Source organism: Telopea speciosissima, chromosome 11 (genome assembly GCF_018873765.1).
Source record: "Telopea speciosissima isolate NSW1024214 ecotype Mountain lineage chromosome 11, Tspe_v1, whole genome shotgun sequence".
Taxonomy (NCBI): domain Eukaryota; kingdom Viridiplantae; phylum Streptophyta; class Magnoliopsida; order Proteales; family Proteaceae; genus Telopea; species Telopea speciosissima.
This window is the reverse complement of record NC_057926.1, coordinates 5,088,824-5,113,001: the sequence shown is the minus strand read 5'-3', so window position 1 is coordinate 5,113,001 and position 24,178 is coordinate 5,088,824. Positions and strand designations below refer to the sequence as shown.

Below are 24,178 nucleotides of genomic sequence, written 5' to 3'. Positions count from 1 at the left end.
GCCTAAAAACAAAGCCAATCACACTGAAAGTGTAGTTCCAACTCCCACTGCTGACATTGGTTTCTCCCAGGAAGAACTCCAGGCTCTCCGACGTCTATTGAACACATCCGCTGCCTCTACTACATCTGCTGCAATTCAAGTTCCTTCTTTGCTCGTACAGGTATTTCTTTTGCTGGTCATTGTGCATCAGTAGTCTCCACTCCTTGGATCATAGACTTCGGTGCTACTGATCGCATGACAGGTTCTTCCAGCCTCTTTAATTTATATTCTCCTGCTTCTGGTAAAGATAAAGTCAAAATTGTTGATGGGTCCCTCTCCTCCATCTCAGGGAAAGGATCCATTGGTTGTTCTCCTTCTCTTACACTGTCATCTGTGTTGCATATTCCCAAGTTTACCACTAATCTTCTTTCCATTAGCAGTATCACCAAATCTCTGAATTGTAAAGTAACCTTTTTTCCTACTCAATGTGTTTTTCAGAAACTGGACTTGGGGAAGATGATTGGATCGGGTAAAGTGTATGGCAGATTGTACCTGTTTGATGGAGACCTTGCATCTACCCAGGCTTTACCTTCTAGGCTCTGTCACCCGGCATCTTTCTCTTCTGAATTACACAAATGGCACTCTAGACTAGGTCATCCCCCTTTAGGTACTTTATCCACTTTATTTCCAGCGTTAGTTAAAGATTATAATAAGGAAGATTTCTTTTGTGAGCCTTGTGTCTTGGCTAAACAGACACGTTCAAATTATCCCATTTCTAATAAAAGATCTTCCTTATTTCATGTTGTTCATACTGATGTGTGGGGTCTTAGTAGAAAAGTTTCTCTTTCTGGTCATCGGTGGTATGTAACCTTTATTGACTGCTATTCTAGGTTTACTTGGGTCTACCTTATGCACACAAAAAATGAAGTGTTTTCATGTTTTCAGCATTTTCACCCTGGTTAAGATCCAATTTAATGCCATTCTTCAAATTTTGAGTGACAATGGGACAGAGTATATGGAAGGTTAATTCCAAAAATACCTTGCTGCCCATGGAATCCTCCATCAGACCAGCTGTATTGATACTCCAGCCCAAAATGGGGTGGCTGAGAGGAAAAACCGCCACATCTTGGAGGTGGCTAGAGCTCTTCTGTTTGCTCGCAATGTCCCTTCCCTTTATTGGGGGAATGCTGTCCTTACTGCAGCCTATTTGATTAATAGGCTGCCCAGTCGGGTTCTTAATTCCAGACCCCCTGTTGAGCTATTACTTGACTCTTCTTCCTTTATCGTTCCCCCTAGGGTCTTTGGCTGCGTTTGTTATGCCAGGGATACAAAGTCCCCTGGTAAACTTGAACCACGTAGTCTTCACTGCATTTTCTTAGGTTACTTTGTTACACAGAAAGGGTACAAATGCTATTACCCTCCATCCCGCCGGACTTTGGTCAGCATGGATGTCGTGTTTCATGAAAATGTTTCCTATTATGTGTCCCCACCTCTTCAGGGGGAGAGTGTTAGTGAAGATGTGCTGACCATAGACTCTCCACCTCCACTCTAGTCTGTTTACAATGAGTCTGAACCAGTTTGGCCTGCTCCTAGTACTTCCCCTGCGTTAGGGGGAGAGATCCCTATACAGGGGGAAACCATCTCTGTTCAGGGGGAGCAAACTACCCGAGTCCAGACTCCTGTCCAGAGGACTATTAGTGAATTTCAGAGGAGGATTGATGACAGTACTGTGAAGACCTATGGAAGGAAACATAAGCATGTTCAATCAACTGTTGCTCCAGTACCCATCCAATTGCCGAACCCGGATCCAGAACCTGCCTCGCCACCTGGTAATGTTCCTTCTACTGAATTACCTATTGCTCTTCGCAAAGGTGTCAGGACTTGCACTCAGCATCCCATATCTTATGTTGTTTCTTATGACTCCCTTGCCCCATCCTTTCGTGCTTTTGTTTCCTCTCTTTCTTCTGTTCGTATTCCTAACAATTGACAGGAAGCTCTATTAGATGGAAAGTGGAAGGCAGCTATGATGGAAGAAATGGAGGCCTAGAAGAAAAATGACACATGGGAGCTTGTGGTTCTTCCACTTGGGAAGAAACCCGTTGGATGTAAATGGGTGTCTGTGGTGAAACAAAATGTGGATGGCATTGTGGATAGGTATAAGGCACGACTCGTGGCCAAGGGGTTCTCTCAGACATACGACATTGATTACCAGGAAACCTTTGCACCTGTTGCAAAGTTAAATACTGTTTGTGTGTTATTATCTTGTGTAGTCAATCTTGGATGGGATTTGCAGTAGCTAGATGTAAAAAATGCCTTCCTAAATGGAGCACTGGATGAGGAGATGTATATGGACATTCCACCAGGGTTCTCTTGTGACAGAAACCAAGGAAAAATGTGTAGGCTGAAGCGTGCACTATATGGGCTGAAGCAGTCACCACAAGCATGGTTTGGCCGGTTCCACAAGGCCATGATTTTTGTGGGCTATAAGCAAAGTAATGCTGATCACACACTCTTTATAAAGAGGGTTGGTGAAAAACTCACTGTTCTTATAGTCTACGTTGATGACATAGTGATTACTGGCAATGATGGTGATGAGATCAGACGGTTGAAGACCTTCCTTGGACAAGAATTTGAGATTAAAGATCTAGGGAAACTACGATACTTTCTTGGGATTGAAGTGGCCAGATCTTCTAAAGGCATTTTTCTCTCCCAAAGGAAGTATGTCCTAGACTTATTGACTGAAACCGGGTTGTTAGGCTGCCATCCTTCAAATACTCCTATGGATCCTACTGTTCGGCTCAAGGAAAAAGAGGGTGAGCCTGTTGATAAAGGTCGGTACCAAAGATTTGTAGGGAAGCTGATTTATCTCTCACACACTCGTCCTGACATTGCTGTCGCCGTGAGTACTGTGAGTTAGTTTATGCATGATCCCTACTCTTCTCATATGGAGGCTGTTCTTCGTATCTTGCACTATTTGAAGTCAGCTCTTGGAAAAGGAATTCTTCTGTCTGCACATGGTCACCTACGGATAGAAGCATACACTAATGCTGATTGGGCTGGTTTTGCGGATCGCAAGTCTATTTTTGGGTATTGCTCCTTTGTAGGTGGAAATCTTGTCACATGGTATAGCAAGAAGCAAAATGTAGTTGCTCGTTCTAGTGCCGAAGCTGAGTTTTGGGCTATGGCACAAGGTATTTGTGAGTTACTCTGGCTTAAAGGTTTGCTACAAGTTCTTGGTATTCCTATTCGTCTTCCTATGATGCTGTACTGCGACAACAAGGTTGCAATCAGCATAGCACACAACCCAGTACAGCATGATCGTATCAAGCATGTTGAGGTGGATAGGCATTTCATGAAGGAGAAGTTAGAAGATGGGCTGATTTGTATTCCCTTTGTGACATCTGCTGATCGACTTGCTGATATCTTCACCAAGGGATTGTCTGGGAAATTGTTTCATCCCAATCTAGTCAAGTTGGGCATGATCGATATCTTTGCTCCAACTTGAGGGCGAGTGTTGAGATAGGCTAAATTACCCGATATCCTTTGGTTTTATTATTTTTATCTTTTATTTTTATTTCCTTTTCTGTAATTTTTCCCCTTGACCGATCTCTATCTGGGATTCCTAGTTGTAATGGGAATTCCTAATAGGAATAGGCAAGGGGGGCATTCCTATTTTGAGTCATTCCTACTTTGATTAGGAATAAGTTGTATTCCTTCTTTGAGTAGGAATAAGTTGTAATTCTGGATTATTATAAATAAAGGGTCTGGGTGATCAATTAAGACACTCAAGCATTCAGTTCTACAAGGCTTCTAACACTATTCTATATTTTTCTTTCATCATCTGCCTGTGTATTCTATAATTTCCTGTGGGACAGCATTGCTGTAGATGAGTAGAAGGTTGATCCGTTGATGCATTAATGAGAATCTGATGGGTCTCTGTCCACTAGACAACAAGGAAGGTTTCCAACGCAACAATAGAATCGAATGTACCAGATCACATCAAGTAAACCCCTCTGTAACAGCAGTAATAGAGCAGCGTTAAGCTTACGAACCGGCACAAGAATTAAACCCCAGAAGAGTTTTCAGTCCAGAGACTGATCTCACACTATAACAGTACAGTTACTGTAATGCTCTCCTTCTGTCCAAATTAGTTACTTAAGAAAATCCTTGTTCCACAGGTCAGAATACTGCCAAATATGATGTTATACAGTAACTAACAAACGCACTAAGGCATTCGCTCACCCTCAGTTGTAACAGTAAACCAGAAAGTGAAATAACAGAATATTCCCAAAATAATAACTTAAGGAGAACACTAATATAGCCCTAAGGCCACCTCTGATGGAGCCGTACTTCCAGTCGAAGGTAGGGTACAGGGAGGCCTTCAACTCTTCAAAAACTTAGCCCCATCTGACGGCTAGATCAACAGCTATGAATATGAAGCCAAAATAAAAAACATAAGACTCAGATTTAATAACTTAACAGCACTGAAGTTCTTACAGGCATGGGATGACCTTGAAACTACTGTCGAAGGTGGCCATGGATAAGGTGAATAACATACTATAATATGGGCCTCAATTAATGAAGGGATAAAGAGATATCACCATGGATTTAATTATCGCACCGTATCATCTCGTATCGGTTTCGCAAGGTATCGATACGATACAATGAGATACGTCTCCATGATCAGCATCGCATTGTATCGGCCGATACGCTGCGATATGATCGATATGTACTGATATGATCGATACGATTGATTTAGGGGTTGAATGTTTTTTTAAAAGTATCGGTACATATCACATTGTATCGGCCGATATGGCGCGATACAACACATATTAAAAGGCACATGTGACCAAGGTTTAAAATCTCGTCTCGTCTCGCCATTTCGGGCTGGTCGAGATTTCCGCAATATCTGAAATATACCGAAATTTCGCCGAAATATGGTATTTTTTCTGCCGTATTTCGGCACTCCATCTCGGTGGGTTTTTGGCCATATTAAGGCCTGATACTTTATGTACACCCTTATTTAAGCTAAATAAACACATTTAAACCTTCATATTGCAAAAAAATGAACTCAAAGTGGTGTTTTTGGTTTGCACCCTTGATTGACAGTATACGGTCGGACCCTAATGTATAAATAGTTAAATACACATTGTTTAACGAAATATATCGAAATTTCACGAAATTTTGACGAAATATACCAAAATTTACCAAAATATTCTGAAATTTGAACATTTTTCATTTCGGAAGCCCATCTCGTCTTGGTAGTGTCGAAATTACCAAAATATACCGAAATTTCGGCGATGTATCGCGAAATTATGAACCACGCATATGACTTTAGAATTGTGATTCTAGAAACCAGAAAGCATCAACAACACCTGGATGGACAAGTTTCCACCCAAACTTCAATATTGTGACATCATATTTCAAATTTCATGCTTGGGACTTTGATTCCTTGCTGAAAAACAAATCAAATCAAGGAAACAAATTGCACTTTGATTGAATCAAGGAAACAAACTGCAATATTGTTTATTTATATTGTTTTTTTGCTCCAAAAGTGTATTTCTATGTGTATCTTGACTATTTCCATGCGTATCTGTAGCGTGCGATACGTATCTCTGATACGATACGATACGATACGATACGATATGATATGTCTCTTAAAATCTCCCCACCGATACGATACGCGATACCGATACTTTAAACCTTGGATATCATCACAAGATATTTTCAGAACCAAAGTTTCCACAGGTGAACTCCAATCTTCAGACTGTTGATGAAGCTTGATAGGACTGGTTATGGAACACCAACAGCACTTTAGTTGGTCTCAAAGGTGGTCTCAGTAGTCTCCCACAGAACACAGATTTTAGTGTATGAAAATAGAATCTATGAATGAGAGAAAGTAGAGAAGGATAAGAAGAAAGGGGGGGGGGGGGGATATGACCAAGGCCTTGGTCAGTCTCTCACTGACCTTGGTCTCACACCATCTGTCTCCCACAGCATACAAGGCACAAGCCAAGCTTTTCTCAAACTCCAAATTGTGGCTGTAGTGCAGCCCTATTCTTTTAATAATAGCCTCAAACTCCTCTTGTATGGAGGAAAGAATCTTTACATTAAATCAGTCTAATAAAATTAGGGGCAAGGGTTTTCTCCGACACACGTGTACTAATTCAGGCGAAGGAGGAAGCCCCAAGCTTAATTTTCATATAAGGGGGATTAGGACTTAGGAAAGAAAATGAAGGGGGGGGGGGGGACAGTGAATGGGTGTAGGCATGCAAAAGTGTTCCGCACACTGTCTGTGTGCGGAACATTTTCCCTAAAAGTAGAAACTAATCTAGCAAATTCTTAATTTCTAGTTACATCCAAATTGGAAACTAGATAACTACTTGAAAATAGAAACAAGGATCAGAATAAATCTTCTTGAAGCCTCCCACACAAGCCAGATAAAATGGTCCCTTCATGGCCCCAAAATCAGGCCCATTAGTTGGGCCTAAAGCCCCAGCCATCAGGCCTTTAATGCAGGCCACGCTGGCCCATATGAAGGCCAAAGGGGCTGGCTCGATAGGAGCAGGACTGGCTGTTGTGGCCCCTCCTCAAGCCCCATCGTACTGCATCATAATCTCCTTAAAATGCGCATGGTTTCAAAGAGGACAGTTTATAGGTGGGGGAAGTTTTAAAGCTACGAATGACATAATGATAATTCACTTTCAACTTGTTTTGAAAATAACTTTTTACCCTTTATTTAAAAAACTTTTGGGGATAAGACAAGGGGCAATCAAAAGAAGGTTACAACGTCTAATTTCACCACCTTGGTGACAACAAGATGCAACCTATATATATATGAATCCATCCTCTTTCAGCATCATCTGAAATACAGTTCTATAGGAGACCTGCCTGCGAGTAATAGACTGGTGGCATCTTTACGAAAACCCTGCTATGCTGGTAAACTTGTGTTGGACTCAATTATAGTGCGTTGACAATTCTGCCATCCAGTGAAAGGCCCCCTTTCTCTTTCCTTCTATGTTGAAGAATACTGAGAGGACCATCTTTCTCACTTCAGGTTGTACTATTTATTTCAGATCATTGGACAGGTAACTTGTCATTTACTTGACAAGGTTGGTATGGAGCTTACTTACATTGGATGCTTTGCCAGTGATGGGTCCTTTCTTAATGCCTACGTCTTACTTTGCCTTGTTGACTCCTTTGTGTTTCTTAACCACCTGTTAGGGCTCATAAGCTGGAAAACTAAGTCTACTCAGCTTCTTGGTGCTTCTGTGGAAGTCCTTTGAAGTCGGAATTGAAATTTAAGATCTTTGAGTTGGGGGTATTGCCCATATACTCCATTTCCAACAATGAATGATTTTTCTTCTTTATTTTTGTATGTGTTGGGGGTAGGGGTTGTTAATTGTTGCCCCTGGATTGAATTTCAGTGTTGGTCTTTTTTCTCCTTGTTTACTTCAGTTGTTGCTATTTTGTGGCTCATGCATGTTCTGTTGGATAATGATAGTTGTTGATTTCACTCATGTGATATTCCTTTTTGCAATTCCAGATGTTCTATTCCTTCCTTTATCTGGTTTAGTTGGTTCTAATATGAAAACTAGAGTCGAGAAGAGTGTGTGCCCGTGGTGGAATGGTCCGTGCCTATTTGAAGCTTTAGATGCCATAGAACTTCCTCCACGAGATCCAAAAGGCCCATTGAGGTACAAAAACAATTTAGTTTTATTGTTGGGCTGGTTTTGTTTCCTAATTTCTTTTGATTTTTGTATGTGTGTACTTGTAACACTCCTTTTGCAGGACAGGTTTGGGAAACCTAGAAAATTATTCTAACTGAAAGGTAGGTAGACTGGGAAGGGTATCCAACTCATATATCTCAGCATACATGCAGAAATTCTTAACAAGTACAGCCATAAATAATGAAACAACAAATCATATGTGCAGAATTTCATGCCAATTATGCAAAGGAAAATTTAGTAAAAGTAACATGATAGATCAATACCTTCCTTTGCTGTCCCACAGGTTAGAATACTGTGAAGAAGTGCTGAATCACTGAACTCCAAAGATTGTGTCCTCAAGGTCTCTTTGTTGTTCGTAGAAAAAATATCCAAGGTATTTTGGGGCTGAAGTTGAGACAACAAATTGGAAAACTTGGGACTGATTACAAGAACTGGTAAGAAATTTAGCAATAATCAAGCCTAGGCAAGTAGGGAAAATTGTGTTTCTTGAAAATTTGACTAAAGAAGGGTCAAGGGAATTTGGGCTACCACATCTTTCATCGCAATCAATCCTATTCCAGCCAACAGGTATGATTTATTGGGGTTATGGGCTGTGCTGTATTTGAAAGAACAAATGGAAGGCTCTTAAAAAACGAAAATGGAGGTTGGAAGAAATATGATGGAACAAACAACAATGGATTTGGGGGATTAAATAAAGATGGGTTGCTATAGATGTAGAGTTTGAAAGAGAGGAGAAGTGGGTAGAGGAAGAAAAAGATCGGCAAGAAAGAAGGTCATCTTGGCTTCACACCATCTTGGATTTACTCCAAGAATTGCATAGAATCACTCATGCTGCAGAAAAGAGAGTAATCTCATAAGTGCCAAAATACTGTCTGTTAACAAAAACAATTTTAATGAATGGCTTGAATGATCAATACGATCAAGCAAGCTCTTATATTTATAAGAAAAATTACAACCTAAAGGACAGAATTGTCCCTACTCTAGCCGACTCTACTAAGAGAGTCGGCAATACATAAAAACATAAAATGATGACCCCAAAAAGTCCAGAATATGCCCATGGTATTCTGGTACACATTATTCAACACTCTCCCTCAAGTTGGAGCATAAATGTCAAACATGCTCAACTTGACTAAAGCAGGATGAAACAACTTTCCAGGCAGCCCCTTGGTGAAAATATCAACAAGCTGATCATCAGACTTCACAAAGGGAACATAAATCAGTCCTCCTTCCAATTTTTCCTTGATGAAATGCCTATCCACCTCAACATGCTTGGTACGATCATACTGTACTGGATTATGTGCAATGCAGATTGTAGCCTTGTTGTCACAGTACAACATCATAGGTAGACGAATGGGAACACCAAGGTCTTGTAATAAACCCTTCAACCATAGTAGTTCACAAATACCTTGTGCCATAGCACGAAACTCCGCTTCAGTTCTAGAACGAGCTACCACATTTTGCTTTTTGCTATGCCAAGTGACAAGATTGCCACCTAAAAAAGTACAGTATCCAGAGATAGACTTGCGGTCAGGAGAACCAGCCCAATCAGCATCAGTATAGGCTTCTATTCGTAGGTGATTATGAGGAGACATGAGAATGCCTTTCCCTAGAGCTAACTTCAAGTAGTGAAGAATACGAAGAACAACCTCCATATGGGAAGAGTAGGGATCATGCATAAACTGACTCACAGTACTCACTGCTATAGCAATGTCCAGATGTGTGTGTGAGAGATAAATCAACTTCCCTATCACTCTTTGGTACCGGCTTTTATCAACAGGTTCACCCTCTTTTTCTTTGAGATGAATATTAGCATCCATAGGAGTATCTGAAGGGTGACATCCTAGCAAACCAGTTTCTGTCAACAAATCTAGGTTATGTTTCCTTTGAGAGAGAAAGATGCCTTTAGAGGACCTAGCAACTTCAATCTCAAGAAAATATCTTAACTTTTGTAGATCCTTAATCTCAAACTCTTGTCCAAGAAACTTCTTTAGACGGCTGATTTCATTACCATCATTGTCGGTTACCATAATATCAACATTATTCTGTTTGTGATCTTTTCACCAATTCTTTTAATAAAAAGAGTGTGATCAACATTACTCTGTTTGTAGCCTATAGAAACCATAGCCTTGTGAAACCTGGCAAACCATGCTCGAGGTGACTGCTTGTCTGCTTCAACCCATAAAGTGCACGCTTCAATCTACACATTTTGCCTTGGGTTTTATCACAAGAGAACCCACCCTGGTGGAATATCCATATACACCTCCTCATCAAGTTCTCCATTGAGAAAATCATTATTCACAACCAGCTGTTGTAAATCCCATCAAAGATTAACTGCACAAGATAATAAAACTCGGACAGTATTCAACTTTGCAACAGGGGCAAAAGTCTCCTAGTAATCAATGCCATATGTCTAGGTGAACCCTTTTGCCACGAGTCGTGCCTTATGTCTATCCATAGTGCCATCCACCTTCTGTTTCACTACAAATACCCACTTACATCAACGAGAGCAGGAGGAGCAGGAACAGACTCATCAAGCACATATTGAAGAGGAGGGTCTATGTTCAACACATCTTCACTAAAACTTTCCCCCTGAAGAGTTGGGGACGAATAATAGGAAAGACTCTCATGAAAAGCAACATCCATACTTACCATAGTACGGTAGATAGGAGGATAGTAACACTTGTGCCTCTTTTGGGTGGCAGAGTAACCTAAGAAAATGTAGCGGAGGCCATGGGGTTCAATCTTACTAGGGGATATACTGTCCCTAGCATAGCAAACACAGCTAAACACCTTAGGTGGAACGACAAAAGAAGAGGAGCCATGTAACAATTCAACTGGGGATTTGGACTCCAGGACCTGAGTAGGCAGCAACCTATTAATCAAATGGGTTGCAGTGAAGACAACATCCCCCCAATAAGAAGAGGGAACATTCTGGGCAAACATAAGGGCACGAGCCACCTCCAAGAGATAACGATTTTTTCTCTCAGCCACATCATTTTGGTATGGAGTATCAACACAGTTGGTTTGATGTAAAATCCCATGGGTAGCAAGGTATTTTTGGAACTGACTTTCCATATATTCTTTCCCATTGTCACTCCTCAAAATTTTGAGAGTGGCATTAAACTGGGTTTGAACCATCTTATGAAAATGCTGAAAACAGAAAAAAACCTCATTTTTGGTGTGCATCAGGTAGACCCAAGTGGTTCTAGAGTAACAGTCTATAAATGTGACAAACCAACGATGGCCAGGAATAGAAACTTTTTGACTAGGGCCCCACACATCAGTATGAACCAAATGAAAAAGGGAAGAACATCTTTTATTAGAATTAGGGTAATTTGAACGTGTCTGTTTGGCCAAGAGACAAGCCTCACAAAAAAATTCTTCCTTATTACAGGTTTTAATCAATGCTGGAAATAAATGGGATAAAGTTCCTAAGGGGGGGTGTCCTAATCTAAAATGCCATTGGTGTAATTCAGAGGAGGAAGAGGAAGGCTGACACAATTGAGAAGGTAATGCTAGAGGAGGAAGATGACCATCATCAAGCAGGTACAATCCATCGTGCACTTTACCGCATCCAATCGTTCGCCCCATTTCTAGTTCCTGAAAAACACAATGAGTGGAAAAAATTGGTACTTTGCAATTCAGATCTTTAGTAAGACTACTAATGGAAAGAAGATTAGTAGTAAAATTGGGAATATGTAATACAGAAGACAAAGTAATGGAGGAGGAGCAACTAATGGAACCATTTCCTGAAACGGATGAGAGGAAGCCATCAGTCACCCGGACTTTATCCTTGCCGGAAGTTGGAGAATATTTATGGAAGAGTCTTGAGGAACCTGTCACGTGATCAGTGGCACCGGAGTCTATGATCCATGGAGTGGAGACGGCCAGCAAATGAAATACCTGAACGGGCAAAGTGGGAACTTGCAGGAAGAGATGCAGTAAAGGCAGCGGAAGTCTATAACATACTCCTGAAAGCCTATAGTTCTTCCTGGGAGAGATTATGTTCAGCAGTAGGGGCTGTAGCTACACTTTCAGTGTGATTAGCCTTGTTTTTAGTTTTACCACGACCACATTTGGCTTCAAAATCAGCAGGTTTCCCATGTAGTTTCCAGCATGTAGCCTTAGTGTGATATGGTTTGTTGCAATGTTCACACTTAACAAGTTCCTTGGTGGAAGAAGTAGGCGTAGGAGCTGTAGGAGAGCCATCAGTAATAGTAGTTGGGCTGGAACCTGTTTGAAGAGCAGACCGATCTGCAGTAGAAGTATGGAGCATAACAGCACTACGAGTTTCCTCAGTGTGGACCAAAGCATAGGACTGCTCCAGTGTAGGGAAAGGAGACCGGCTAAGAACTTGCACTCGAATAGGGTCAATACTCAACATTCAGACCTGCCAAGAAGTCATATACACGGATTTTGTCAACGTGTTTGCGATAGGGAGCAATATCAGCTGCAGTAGAAGGCTGAAAATCCGAGTGATGATCCAATTTAATCGGGAATCTACCAGATTAGTTTACTGCTGAATCAACAGGAGCACCACACCTGAATCTACATGTGCAAACAGTCTAGAATCCACTAAGCTAGCCTGAAACCCACAGATCAATTGAGCTAAAAGCTTCTTCTTTCAAATTAATGGACAAGGTTATAGCCCCTTACAAACTTATATAAAAGACGAAAACTCTAAAAGGAAAGGCTCAAACCAATCTTAAATTGATAAGGTAATTTAAACTGATTGGGAAAATGAAATAATAAAATGACCTTTTATTAATGACTGGATTTAATTTTCCCTATTCCATCCAACTAATAACAATTAAATAAAGGAAATAAAACTGGGCATGAATAGTGCATGTGAATAGTAACCCAGGCTGTCACGACGGCTGTGACACTGCCATACTAGCTGTTATGCTAGCTGTGACAGTTGTGATGTTGAAAAACTGTTTCCTTTTTTCTGCTGGAATTCTGCATCTCTAGCCTCCTCTTTCTCTATATTTTTTCCTTGGTTGAGTGAAATTCTTTTTTTTAATGCGTTGTAGAACATAATCTTTGCATTATATTCTACAAAGTATAGCTTTTCAATTATTTTTGCAGTTTTGTAGACTCAGTAATCAAAGAGAATGAACTAAAAACCTGTGTTAGAAAAATTTCTGATTCTTTATTTGAAAGAAGTCCTTCACACGGCCCACCTTTTTTTGCCATGTGGCAATTCCACCCCTTGTTAGATGGATAGGTTATTCTGGATTGGCACTTCTTAGAACCTACAAATTGAGTTGGCGTTTTTCCTTATAGTTTCATCCATTCATTTGTTTTTGACCAATTTCCCCAAAAAAAAAAAATCAAGCTTTATTTTGTCACATGTTCAACTCTGTCAGGCTGAAACTTGGACGTGAGTGGGGGACCTTGGGGTGCACCTGCCCAACAAATTTGGACCCCACCTAATGATGTAGGTGGATCGACCCAAATCCAGTTGGGTATCCAGATGGAGATGAACCTGGTCCAGTTTGAGTCTTGGGTCTAGTAGGATTTTAGGAATTTATTTTATTTGGGAAAGTATCATGTAATTTTTTAATTTGAGTAGGATACATAGGAGATAGACAGCAAGTTATTTCATTTTTTTAGTCTAACTAGGAGTCGTTGAGTCTTTGGTTTTTGTCTTTGTTTTTCCCCTTTAAATACTTGCATTGTAACCAACGTAAGAACAGATTGAGTAGAATAGAATAGTGAAGTGTTTGTGAGTGCCTGCGTGGCCAAAAGTTCTTGTGCTATCTTCTCCCCCCTCCTCTCCCTTTTTCTTGTGCGTTCCTCTCTCCCCTGCTAATCTGATTTCTTCTCAGATATCTCCTTTCCCCCCACCAGCCCTCCACCTGATCTGTAGCTTGGCAGATATTAGCATCATGGAGGATGGCCTTCCTTGGTGGACTATACAGGAAACTAGAGCTCTTCTTTTTTTCCTTACTATAACTTCATCCCTCTTTGTTAAAGGATTTGGGATTGACCCGGTTCTGTTTGGTATCTCCTTAGTTCCCTTGTTGAAGTGTGTAATGTAACTAGGTACACTAGAGTGTTTAGATTCATTATGCACATGTTGCACATGTAAGTTGTGCCGAGTAGATCTTCCATATTTGTAATAATCCTAGACTACAAATAAAATGGTGGGCTCTATCATCTTGATAAGCCAAAATCTTCTAACCTTTTCTCTCACTCTCTCAACTTGGTATCAAAGCGCAATCCCCTTAGGGATATTTTCAAGAGTCTGCCGCCGCCACTATCGCGGCTACCACCACTGAGGCTTCGGCCTCTTGGTTCAGCATGGTTGATTGAACATGCATTAATGCATGTCACACCATGCTAACCATCGGTGACCACTAACCACCGCCATGTTACCTACCGCTGCCGCCCTACCATGTACCGTCGCCGCCATCCCTGTGGCCCTTTTTGCCCTCCTTTAGGGCTCTTTTTGCGCCGACCACGTCAACCTCCCACTGCTAACCCTCCTCAGGCCACCGCTGGCCCCTCCAGTTTCCTTCTGTGCTCCCGTCGGACCCTCCAGGGGTACCCATTGCGATCGCCAGGCCTTCTAGCCCTTATCGGTGCCTCTCCAGCCCCTACCGGTAGCTCTGCTTGCTTGCGCCAGGTCCTCTAGCCACTGTCGATGCTTCCCTGGCCTTTGCCTGATTCTGGCGGCTCTATGTTTGGCTCTCTAGCTGCTGTGGCTTCTCATTAATGCTTCTTTGAGGTGGTTCTGCCCTCTGTATAGTTCTTTAGCTCTCCCAATCTTGTGAGTAGCAACTTCTTTCCAAACTCTAGTGCATTTGTTTAGTTTAATGGAGGGTTCTTGCACATCTTTTGGTACTGGGAGCGGTGACCTGAGTCGCCCTACTGCTCCTCACCATCATATCTCTCCAACTTGGACCTACTAAGTTGAATGGATTGAATTACCTTGCATGGTCTCATGCCTGCCTCCTTACCATTCGTGGTAATCATTTTTTGGGATATATTATGGGTGACACACCTATGCCCACTGAAACTACAGCTATGGATAACTGGTTAGCTAATGATGTCCTGATCATGTCGTTCATGTTGAACTCCATGGAGCCTTCCATTTGTTCTAGTTTTGTCTTTAATTCAGCCAAGGAGTTATGGGATGTTGCGAAGCACACTTATGGTCAAGCCAACAACTATGCCCGGATCTATGAAATTCGTTGTCAGGCTCAAGAAACTAGATAGAAGGACCTTTCTATATCTGCCTATTACTCTGCCCTTACGACATTATGACAACAATTGGATTTCTATCATCCAGTTACTATGACCAACCCCATTGATGCAACCACTCTTGTAAAGGATCGTGAAATGGAACGAGTGTATGCTTTCCTCATTGGACTTAATCCTGAGTATGATCAGATATGCATTCAGGTTTTGAGCAGGAGCACAACTTACACCGCTTGAAGCCTATAATATGATTCAGGATGAGGATCATCACTGTTCTGTCATGATGCCTCCTACTGCTCCTCGCCGGTTTGCTCTTGTTACTACACCGCAGACCTCTTTACCTGTGGACAGTACTAGTTCGGTCAGCAAGGCTAGTGCTTCTCGTGATCTAGTAAAATGTGACTATTGTGGCCGTCCATGTCACAGTAGGGAGACTTGCTGGTGGAAATTACATGGCCGTCCCAAAGGGGGCGGAAAGGGAGGCAAATCTGGTTCTACTATTCCTCAAGCTCTCTTAACTGAGACTACAGAGGAAAGGGAGGCAAATCTGGTTCTACTCATATTTTTTCAAGTGATAATAGAAGTTTGATTCTTTTTTCTGTTATTCACTTTGACTTGTGGGGTCCTTCTCAGACTGTTGCTCGGGGTGAGTTTAGATGGTTTATCACTTTTATTGATAAATGTACTCGACTAACCTGGGTATATCTTCTTCGTTCCAAATTCGAAGCTTTCTCTTGTTTCCAGTCCATCCACAGAATGATCCAAACCCAGTTCAGTGCCCAGGTTAAGGTTCTCCGCAGCAACAATGGAACAAAATACATTGACGGTTCATTTCTTCAGTATATTGATACACATGGAATCCTCTCTTAGACCTCGTGTGTCTGCACTCTTGAGCAAAATGGTATCCCAGAGCAAAGAACCACCATCTTCTGGTGGTCACTTTGTCTCTGATATTTACCATTCAGGTTTTTAAGTACTATTAGAGTGATGCTGTGCTAACTACTATCTTTCTTATCAATCGAGTTCCTTCCGCTGCGCTTGATTTCAAAACACCAGTCGGCCAGCCTCCCGATCACACTATTGCTTCTCATCTTCCTCCCCGTATATTTGGGTGTGTCTGCTTTGCTCACAATTCATCCCCTTCTCGGTCAAAACTTGACCCACGGGCTTTCAAATATATCTTTCTTGGTTATTCTACTTCCCAAAAAGTTTATAAGTATTATCATTACCCCCTTTAGCGAGCTGTTTATTACGATGGATGTAACTTTTCACAAGGATAAAGTGATAAACCTTATTACTAGTCTTCTCTTCAGGGGGAGACTCTAGAAAAAGAGAATCCTTTATCTCCTTTTGTCATTGATACTGTTCGTCTTTAGGGGGAGCAAGTAGATGAGATTGATGCTGTCACTAAACAAAAGGATCTCATCACCTATTCGCCGCAAAAGAAAAGGCTATCCTAAACATACGATGTTCAATTATGCTCCCCGAGTAGGTTCTATCAATCCAAGCAACGGGTAATGAATCTCCTCCTGATCCTGATGATCGCCCAATTGCTCTTAGAAAGGAGCAAGGGCCTGCACCAAACACCCTATTTCTAACTGTATCTCTTATGAGTCTTTGTCCCCTTACTAGCATGCCTTTGTTTCTTCTTTGGCTTCTGTGTTTATTCCACAGGTTTGGAAGGAAGCTATCACAGACCCAAAATGGAAGAATGCCATGGTAGAGGAAATGCAAGCCTTGAAGAAAAATGACACTTGGGAGCTTGTACCTTGTCCTAACGGAAAGAAGACAATAGGATGCAAGTGGGTATTCATAATAAAGCAGAATGCAGATGGAACCATTGCTCGCTATAAGGCTAGACTGGTTGCCAAGGGATTCAGTTAAACGTATGGCATCGATTACCAAGAAACATTTTCCCCAGTGGCAAATTTGAACTCTGTTCGAGCCTTGTTGTCTTGTGCTGCAAACATGAGATGGGATCTTCACCAGTTGGTCTTGAAGAATGCCTTCCTCAATAGTGATCTTGAAGAAGAAGTCTACATGGACATTCCTCTTGGCTTTTAATCATTTGCCATAGCTGGCAAAGTGTGTAGACTCCGGAAATCACTCTATGGCTTGAAACATTTCCCCTGTGCTTAGTTTGGCTGATTTCAGAAGGCTATGCAAAAGTTCGCCTTCAAACAAAGTAATGTTGTATACCCTATTTATCAAACACAGGATTGGCAAAGTCACAACACTTATTGTTTATGTGGATGATATAGTGATCACTGGAGATGATGAGGAAGAAATTTCTCTTCTAAAGACTCGACTAGCAACCGAGTTCGAAACTAAAGACCTAGGACACCTCAAGTACTTCTTGGGAATCGAAATAGCTAAATCCAGTAAAGGAATCTTCATCTCCCAAAGAAAGTATGTTCTAGATCTGCTTGAAGAAACTGGGATGCTTGGTTGTAAATCTGTTGATTCTCCCATTGAAGTTAACCACCAGCTCAGCAGCACCGGTGGTGATTCTCTGGATGAAGAGCGATATCAATGTCTCGTAGGAAGACTTATATATTTGTCTCACATCAAGTCGGACATTGCCTATGTTGTGGGGGTGGTTAGTCATTTCCTACATGATCCGAAGACTGTTCACCTAGTATACAGAATTCTTCGAAACTTAAAGTCAACTCCTGGAAAGGTTTTCTATTCTCAAACAATGGAAGTCTGAAGTTAGAATCTTTTACTGATGCTGATTGGGCTGGATCCATTGATGATTGCTGCTCCACCTCTGGCTATTGCACATTCATTGGAGGAACCTAGTCACTTGGAGAAGTAAAAACAGTTCGTAGTATCTAGATCTAGTGTCAAGGCTGAATACAGGGCTATGTCTCAAGGAATATGTGAACTTGTTTGGCTGAAAATGGCTTCTCAGTGAGCTAAAAATAGCTCCTGAGGGACCTATGAGGCTCTACTGCGACAACAAAGCTGCAATCAGTATAGCCCATAACCTGGTTCTACATGACAGGACCAAACGTGTTAAAATTGATTGACATTTTATCAAAGAGAAAATCGAAGATGGTGATTTGCACCCCTTTTGTTACTACATAGAACAAGCCCAAATCTTCTCTCTCTCAACTCTTTTGTTTCCATCACTAGCAGAATTTTTTTTATTGGATATCCTTAAAAAGAAAAGATGGGAGTGTAGGATTACTAAACTAGGGCCAAGTGGGAGGGTGTAAGTCCATTAAAACTTTACTCCATGTAATGTCTGGGAAAACAAGTCTCTCCTATTGCTCCTGCTCATGCTGCCCTAGAACTGAGTGCTGTTGAGGGGAAGGTTTCATGTAGTTTCTTGAAAGTCAGATGATCAGGAAGTGTATGTTCGAAGAGTCTCTCTCTCTCTCCGTGGTGCACCTTTAATGTGAGAGAGTCAAAACATTTATTTTGATATTCACCATGGCCTTTTTAATGTTTAGAGCTGCTCTGGATTTCCAGGAATGTGGTTTTTGTAATTCTCTTTTTAAAAAGAATTTTTTATGAAAATCTATATACTTGAAAAAGTATGATGGATTGACAGATCCTTTTTGTTTTGTGCTGCTGCCAAGTGTTATTAGGCATGGGAATAGAGAACTACAGATGTCACAGCAAGGCTGCTTTGTATGTGTCCTTATGTGTGTGTGTATGGGGGGTGGGTTTGATTTGGAATTGTGACCTGAAAGGTGTTTTTCATTGGATGCATTACTTGGGTTGTGGGTGTTGGATGTTATGGCGCTGTATTCAGTGTGTTTTTTACTTAGTTTTCTTTATGCCCAAATAAAAATGTTGGTTATCGTCAATAGTACGTATGTTGTTGTACAATTACTGTGGGCTTAATTTCGTGACCTTTTTATTGTTTAGGATTCCGATTATTGACAAATTTAAAGATATGGGAACTGTTGTTATGGGGAAGATAGAGTCTGGTAGCATTCATGAGGGTGATAGCTTGTTGGTCATGCCAAATAAGGTGCTTACTTGAACTTCTTTCTCCTACCTCTTGGCCCCAATATTTTTCTGATACCAGTTAAGAGTGGCTGAAATTGTACATGTTGATCTGCAGGCCCATGTTAAAGTGATTGCTGTACATTGTGATGAGAATAAAGTAAGACGTGCAGGCCCTGGTGAAAATGTCCGTGTAAAATTGTCTGGGGTTGAAGAAGAGGACGTATTGTCTGGTTTCGTCTTGTCATCTGCTGGTAAGTCCTCCTGCATGATGTGCTAAAGGGTGCAATAAAGATCTTCTGGCTGATCTTCAAGGATGGCTTTCTGAAATTTCTTCTAAAATGGATCTACTATACATACAGTGTAGTGAGAAATTTGAAGCAATAGGATACTCCACTTGATTTATGGGGAACAATGGTGATGTATATGGGACATTATAGGTTCAGTTGCGTTCTTAGCATGTCTAACCAAGTGATTCTCATGTTGGAAGCATCTTTGTGTTTCTTAGAAAAGTATGATCATGACAATTTTTTGGTTGTAAAATTCTGTTACCTGCTTCCATGGGAAACAACTTAGTCCCCCAAAAAAAATGCATAAGATGGTTTCTCATATGACCTTGATCCTCATTTAAATGGTTCTAGATGCCACATTTCACCTACCTTTACTAAAGTTGGAGTGGGTTTTAATCCTTACTGATGCCCATAAGAAAAACATTTGATTATTGATGACTTATGTCTACTCGTTATTTTTTTCAGAATTGTTATGAAAGTTAAATATTTCTAGCATTTTATATCGTACCATTTAATTTTAAATTGCCTTTGGTGCAGTGAAACCAATAGTTGCAGTTTCAGAGTTCGATGCCCAGTTGCAGATCCTTGAGCTATTGGAAAATGTATACAAATGGACTTCAGTTCCGTCTTTTTTTTTTATTATTCTGTAAATATACGGTCAACATTGACAGTAACCATTTCTCTATGTTTCAGGCAATTTTCACTGCTGGTTACAAGGCGGTACTGCATATTCATTCTGTTGTTGAGGAGTGTGAGATTGTTGAGCTGTTGCAGCAAATTGATCCAAAGACCAAAAAACCTATGAAGAAGAAGGTTCTTTTTGTCAAGAATGGTGCTGTTGTTGTTTGTCGTGTACAGGTTAATGCTCTACTATATTTTGAGATCTTCAAAATTGCATCTGTTGGATGGTAGTTTTTGAGTTATTTTGTAACATGTGCTTTCCAGGTCAACAACTTAATTTGCATAGAGAAGTTCGCTGATTTTCCACAGCTTGGAAGGTTTACTCTTCGTACTGAAGGTGAGAAGTGGATTCTACTCCTCTCATAGTTGTCAAGGTGATCCCTAGGCACTTAGGAGACAAGGTATCTTAGTGCGCCCCCCCCCCCCCCTCCTCTTTTATCTCATATATCTAGTATAGGCACATCATAAACATCGTAAGTAAATCAACAGGCAATTAAAGAGACCAGCAATTATAGATAATTTACCATCCATTGTAAGACTGACCGATTGTTCACAACAAACAAGCATTAAAAACCATCAGTTAAACATAAATTGAACAAGAAGATAATTAGCAATAAACTAAAACGGTATAACTAGATATAACAGTATATTGAGGTTTAAGATTCAATGATTCCATGTATCACAAGCATTATAATCCTGTACGCTACCAAATAAAAAGGTTAGGAAAAGAAACTATATTATAAACCCCCCCCCCCCAAACAAAAAAAAAAAGGCATAAGGCGTCTTGGACGCCAAGGCAATACCCAGGTGGCCAAGGCAGGTCGCCTTACCTACATCCAGTAAGGCAATGCATCGCCTTGACACCCTGAAGGTACATGGACACCTAGTTGACGCTTTAACAAGTATGACTCTTATTCTACGGATGCTTCCTTTCTACTTTATAAGTTGTGACTATGGAGCTTAATTGTCTTTTACAGGGAAAACAATTGCAGTGGGGAAAGTTACTGGTCTTCCAAATACGGCATAGTTGGTAAGGGTTGTTAATGTTTCATGTCTTCTTCTTCTACAGTTTATTTTGCTTCGTCAGGCCATTGTTCCCCCACACTTTCTTTGTTGTACCTAGACCATATTCTATGTCATAAAAGCTTTGGGTACCCAATCTCAGTGATCTGCTTTCAGCCTCTTGAGTGCACCAATCTCCTATACTGAGGATGATTTTCCCAGTGGAATCTTGATGGCTCTCTTGATTTGTGGTTATCAATTTACTACGAGGGGCAGGTTGTATTGATCAATCTCCTGTTCTGGAATTTACGCATCCAGTGAGGGAATGGAAGGGGTTTTTAAATTTCCTGCCAGGACAATTTTAATATATACTCAGTTGGGAATGAAGTTTAAACATACCTTTTGAACTGTACATATCTGGAATTCTGAAAGTCTGAGGTGTTCTAAGTTCTGTACCTATATCCTTGGCTCATAAAGGTCGTTTCCAAGCTTGTGATCGACATAGTCTTCATGAAACTGTGGCTGCCCAAACATTAGGATAAACTCTTTATTGGCAAGTTGGCAACTACTCAACATTAAGCGGTTCTCATCATCTGAGGCCCCTGTATCATGATAAAATGCAATGGAACTAAAGGAAAAGTTTATTTGTTCTACATTACTATTCAGTGTTCGGTGTCCTGGTTTCGGTCAGTCATGGTTTTAGCTATTGGTATCAGATCGGCTTTGTTGGCCGATTGCTATCTGTATCAGCCGTGACTGATACTGATATGATACTTATACATATTGTTGGTCTTGGTAAAAAAAAAGGTGATGTTTTTTGAATTTTCGCCAGATTCAGACCGATATGGTTCGATATGTATCGACATCGTATCGGTATCGGCGGTGACTGATACCTGTACCGATACCGCAAGCTAATAAAACCCTGGGATCGGTGTCCCTTTTTGTTTTTGTATATTGCATTCATCTGGTGGGGGGTTATCAGAGTAGCAAATGTTTTTTTGTTGCGAATCCCAGGGCCTGCCCCAGCTTTTGGATGACCTGGACCAATGAACCATTTGCGCAGAAACAATTTTCTGAAACGGAGATCATGCAGTTAAGATCACTAGCCATCCAATCTGCAATTCTCAACAAGTAATAATCCAGTTGGTCAAAGTACCGGGTCAATGCATAGATGACACAAAACAAGCATGAAGAAGTGATTCTGCAGACAAACATATTCATCATATACTTGCTAGCTGATCACATTGGATCCATTAGATTTCATATAATACAGTGTAAACATGAAGAATACGATTGGATAAACATAAATTTATGTAATTTCTTGCAGATCACATTATTTCATTTGATATATGCTACTAAAGTAAACAACCTAGAAGAATTGATTGATTCTGCACTTAACTGATCACACTGGTGTGTTCCATTTGATATATAAGTCATTCTTTCTCTTTGACAGGGTATCATGAATGCTGGTTTTGCAGTAGAATGCAACAACTCTTGCATGAGTGTGGGGAAAGGAACACCAAAGTGATGCCACAAGCGAACGCTCTTGGATAATGGAATGCAAGATACTATAATAGCATAGTAGAGTTTGTGCTGTGGCAGTTTTTTGAAGAGTTTGCTAAATGGTTACTGGTTTCTAGTCTGTGGATGCCATTCTTTTCTTCGAGGCTTCAAGTTTTGAATGTTCTGGTTTTCCCATGGGTCTGTCAGATTTCACTGGTTTATACAGAAGACGAATTCTTGATTTCTTTTAGATTACATATGCTGAGGTATTATTGCAACTGTAAGGTCGAGTGTCCCCAGAGTAACTTCTAGGCTAAATTTCATTCATGTTTAAAAAGCCCTGTTGGGAGTTGGTAATCTTATTTGTTTAGTGTTTATTAGTATGTTTACAAGGAATTTTGTCAACACCATTTTAGGAGTTGGCACTGAGGAAACACTTGCGAGGTCCCAAGACAAACTCAGTCAGGAAGAAAGAGGGCCTGGGAATTCTTAAAGAAAGACCATCTATCAATTCACTCTAGAAAAGAAATTAGATTTTTTTTCCCCCTTTGCTTGAAAGGATTAGTGGCCAATTCAAGCCTTATATTATCCCACAGATAATTGTATCTGCGCACACTGCTGTATTGGATAGGGAGCCTTCAAATTGGTCATGTAGAAAGCTAAGGCTGTGTTTGGTACATGTTCTTGGAATGTATTTTAGGTCGATTTCACATTCTCAGTAGGCTGTCTATATGTTCCTACTTATTTAATGTCTTGCTTCTTGTTACCCAAATCAGTTCACACCACTCTTGACTCCATTAATGCTTGATTTTGGAGAGGGGCAAAACCCACAAATAAGAAACTCACACTCATCTCTTGGAAATCTGAGGTCACTACAGATACTAGAAGGCAGCAAAAACATGGACATGCCAAATAAAGGTAAACTAGTGACAATCAACCTGATAAGGATTGCTTTACTTGCTGACTCTAACCAGTCAATACCCATTATCAGACTTTAGCCTAGTTACCTACCTGAGTGAACTACATATGTTTAACAGTTGCAGTATGAAAATAAGTCGGTAAAGGAGGGTTTCAAAGATTAACAACAGCAGAGAGAAATGGGGGAGCTAGCTGGAGCATAAATGGTAGTGGTATTATGGCGGACCCTGATCCTCTACTGCTGAGCTGCCCGACAGGATCCTACTGCCAAGACACAGCAAGGCGGGGAATGACCGCCTTACCCCTCCTCGAGTGCCTTGCCCGAGTGGGGTTAAGGCAGTCATTCACTGCCTTGCTGTGTCTTGGCAGTAGGGTCCTGTCGAGCAGCTCGGCAGTAGAGGATCCAAATTGTATTATGGCTAGGTAGGGTGGAGTAAAAATGTCAAGGGACGCAATGCAAGTTAAATATTCTCAAAGAAAACTGAACGGGCATGAAAATGGGATGAGATGGAGTGCTTGGCTTCGTGACAAGAAATGAGATACATGTGACTGCATTCCATTGGAAAGAAATCCGAGTTGTCACGATACTCCTCATGTCTGATCATACATTAGAAATTAAGGATATGTACATTACATAAAATGAAGGTTAGTTGGTCTAACGGATTACATTTGAAGTGAATGTATTTCTGTTAGGATTAGCTGATGTCAAAGCCCCAGGACTCCCTGCATTCTCCCTTGTGTATGGGGTATGGTCACACGTGTGTATTCGGAAGGAAAAATACTAAAACCACCTGCCTTTGATCAACATCGCAGCAACACAGTCCAGATTCCATTTTGCAATTCTTGCACTCCCCAATCATAAAATCATCCAAGGGTGCATGCCAATTGGTACTTGGTTAACCTATTCTT

The 24,178-nt window shown here is 40.8% G+C and overlaps 1 protein-coding gene and 1 long non-coding RNA gene across 3 annotated transcripts in view; one reads left to right on the top strand and one right to left on the bottom strand.

The window, feature by feature from the left end:
• LOC122646100 (eukaryotic peptide chain release factor GTP-binding subunit ERF3A) overlaps nt 1-22,629 on the top strand; it is a 37,375-nt gene extending 14,746 nt beyond the window's left edge. Inside the window, exons 12-19 of one of the 2 annotated variants that reach the window (XM_043839582.1) lie at nt 7,526-7,676; nt 18,795-18,900; nt 18,994-19,129; nt 19,703-19,767; nt 19,859-20,023; nt 20,111-20,183; nt 20,824-20,876; nt 22,327-22,629. In XM_043839582.1, the coding sequence (XP_043695517.1) occupies nt 7,526-7,676; nt 18,795-18,900; nt 18,994-19,129; nt 19,703-19,767; nt 19,859-20,023; nt 20,111-20,183; nt 20,824-20,873 (746 nt within the window). In that variant the 3' untranslated portion in view covers nt 20,874-20,876; nt 22,327-22,629. Of the gene's footprint in view, nt 1-7,525; nt 7,677-18,794; nt 18,901-18,993; nt 19,130-19,702; nt 19,768-19,858; nt 20,024-20,110; nt 20,184-20,823; nt 20,883-22,301 lie in introns of both variants that reach the window. The other variant, XM_043839581.1, reaches the window with a different exon arrangement.
• LOC122646101 lies at nt 1,070-8,009 on the bottom strand. The gene is made up of 3 exons (XR_006330560.1): nt 7,751-8,009; nt 3,186-3,190; nt 1,070-1,082 (listed from the first exon to the last, which is right to left on the bottom strand). It is a non-coding gene; the product is annotated as an uncharacterized LOC122646101 (long non-coding RNA).
• Nucleotides 22,630-24,178: the final 1,549 nt, after the last annotated feature.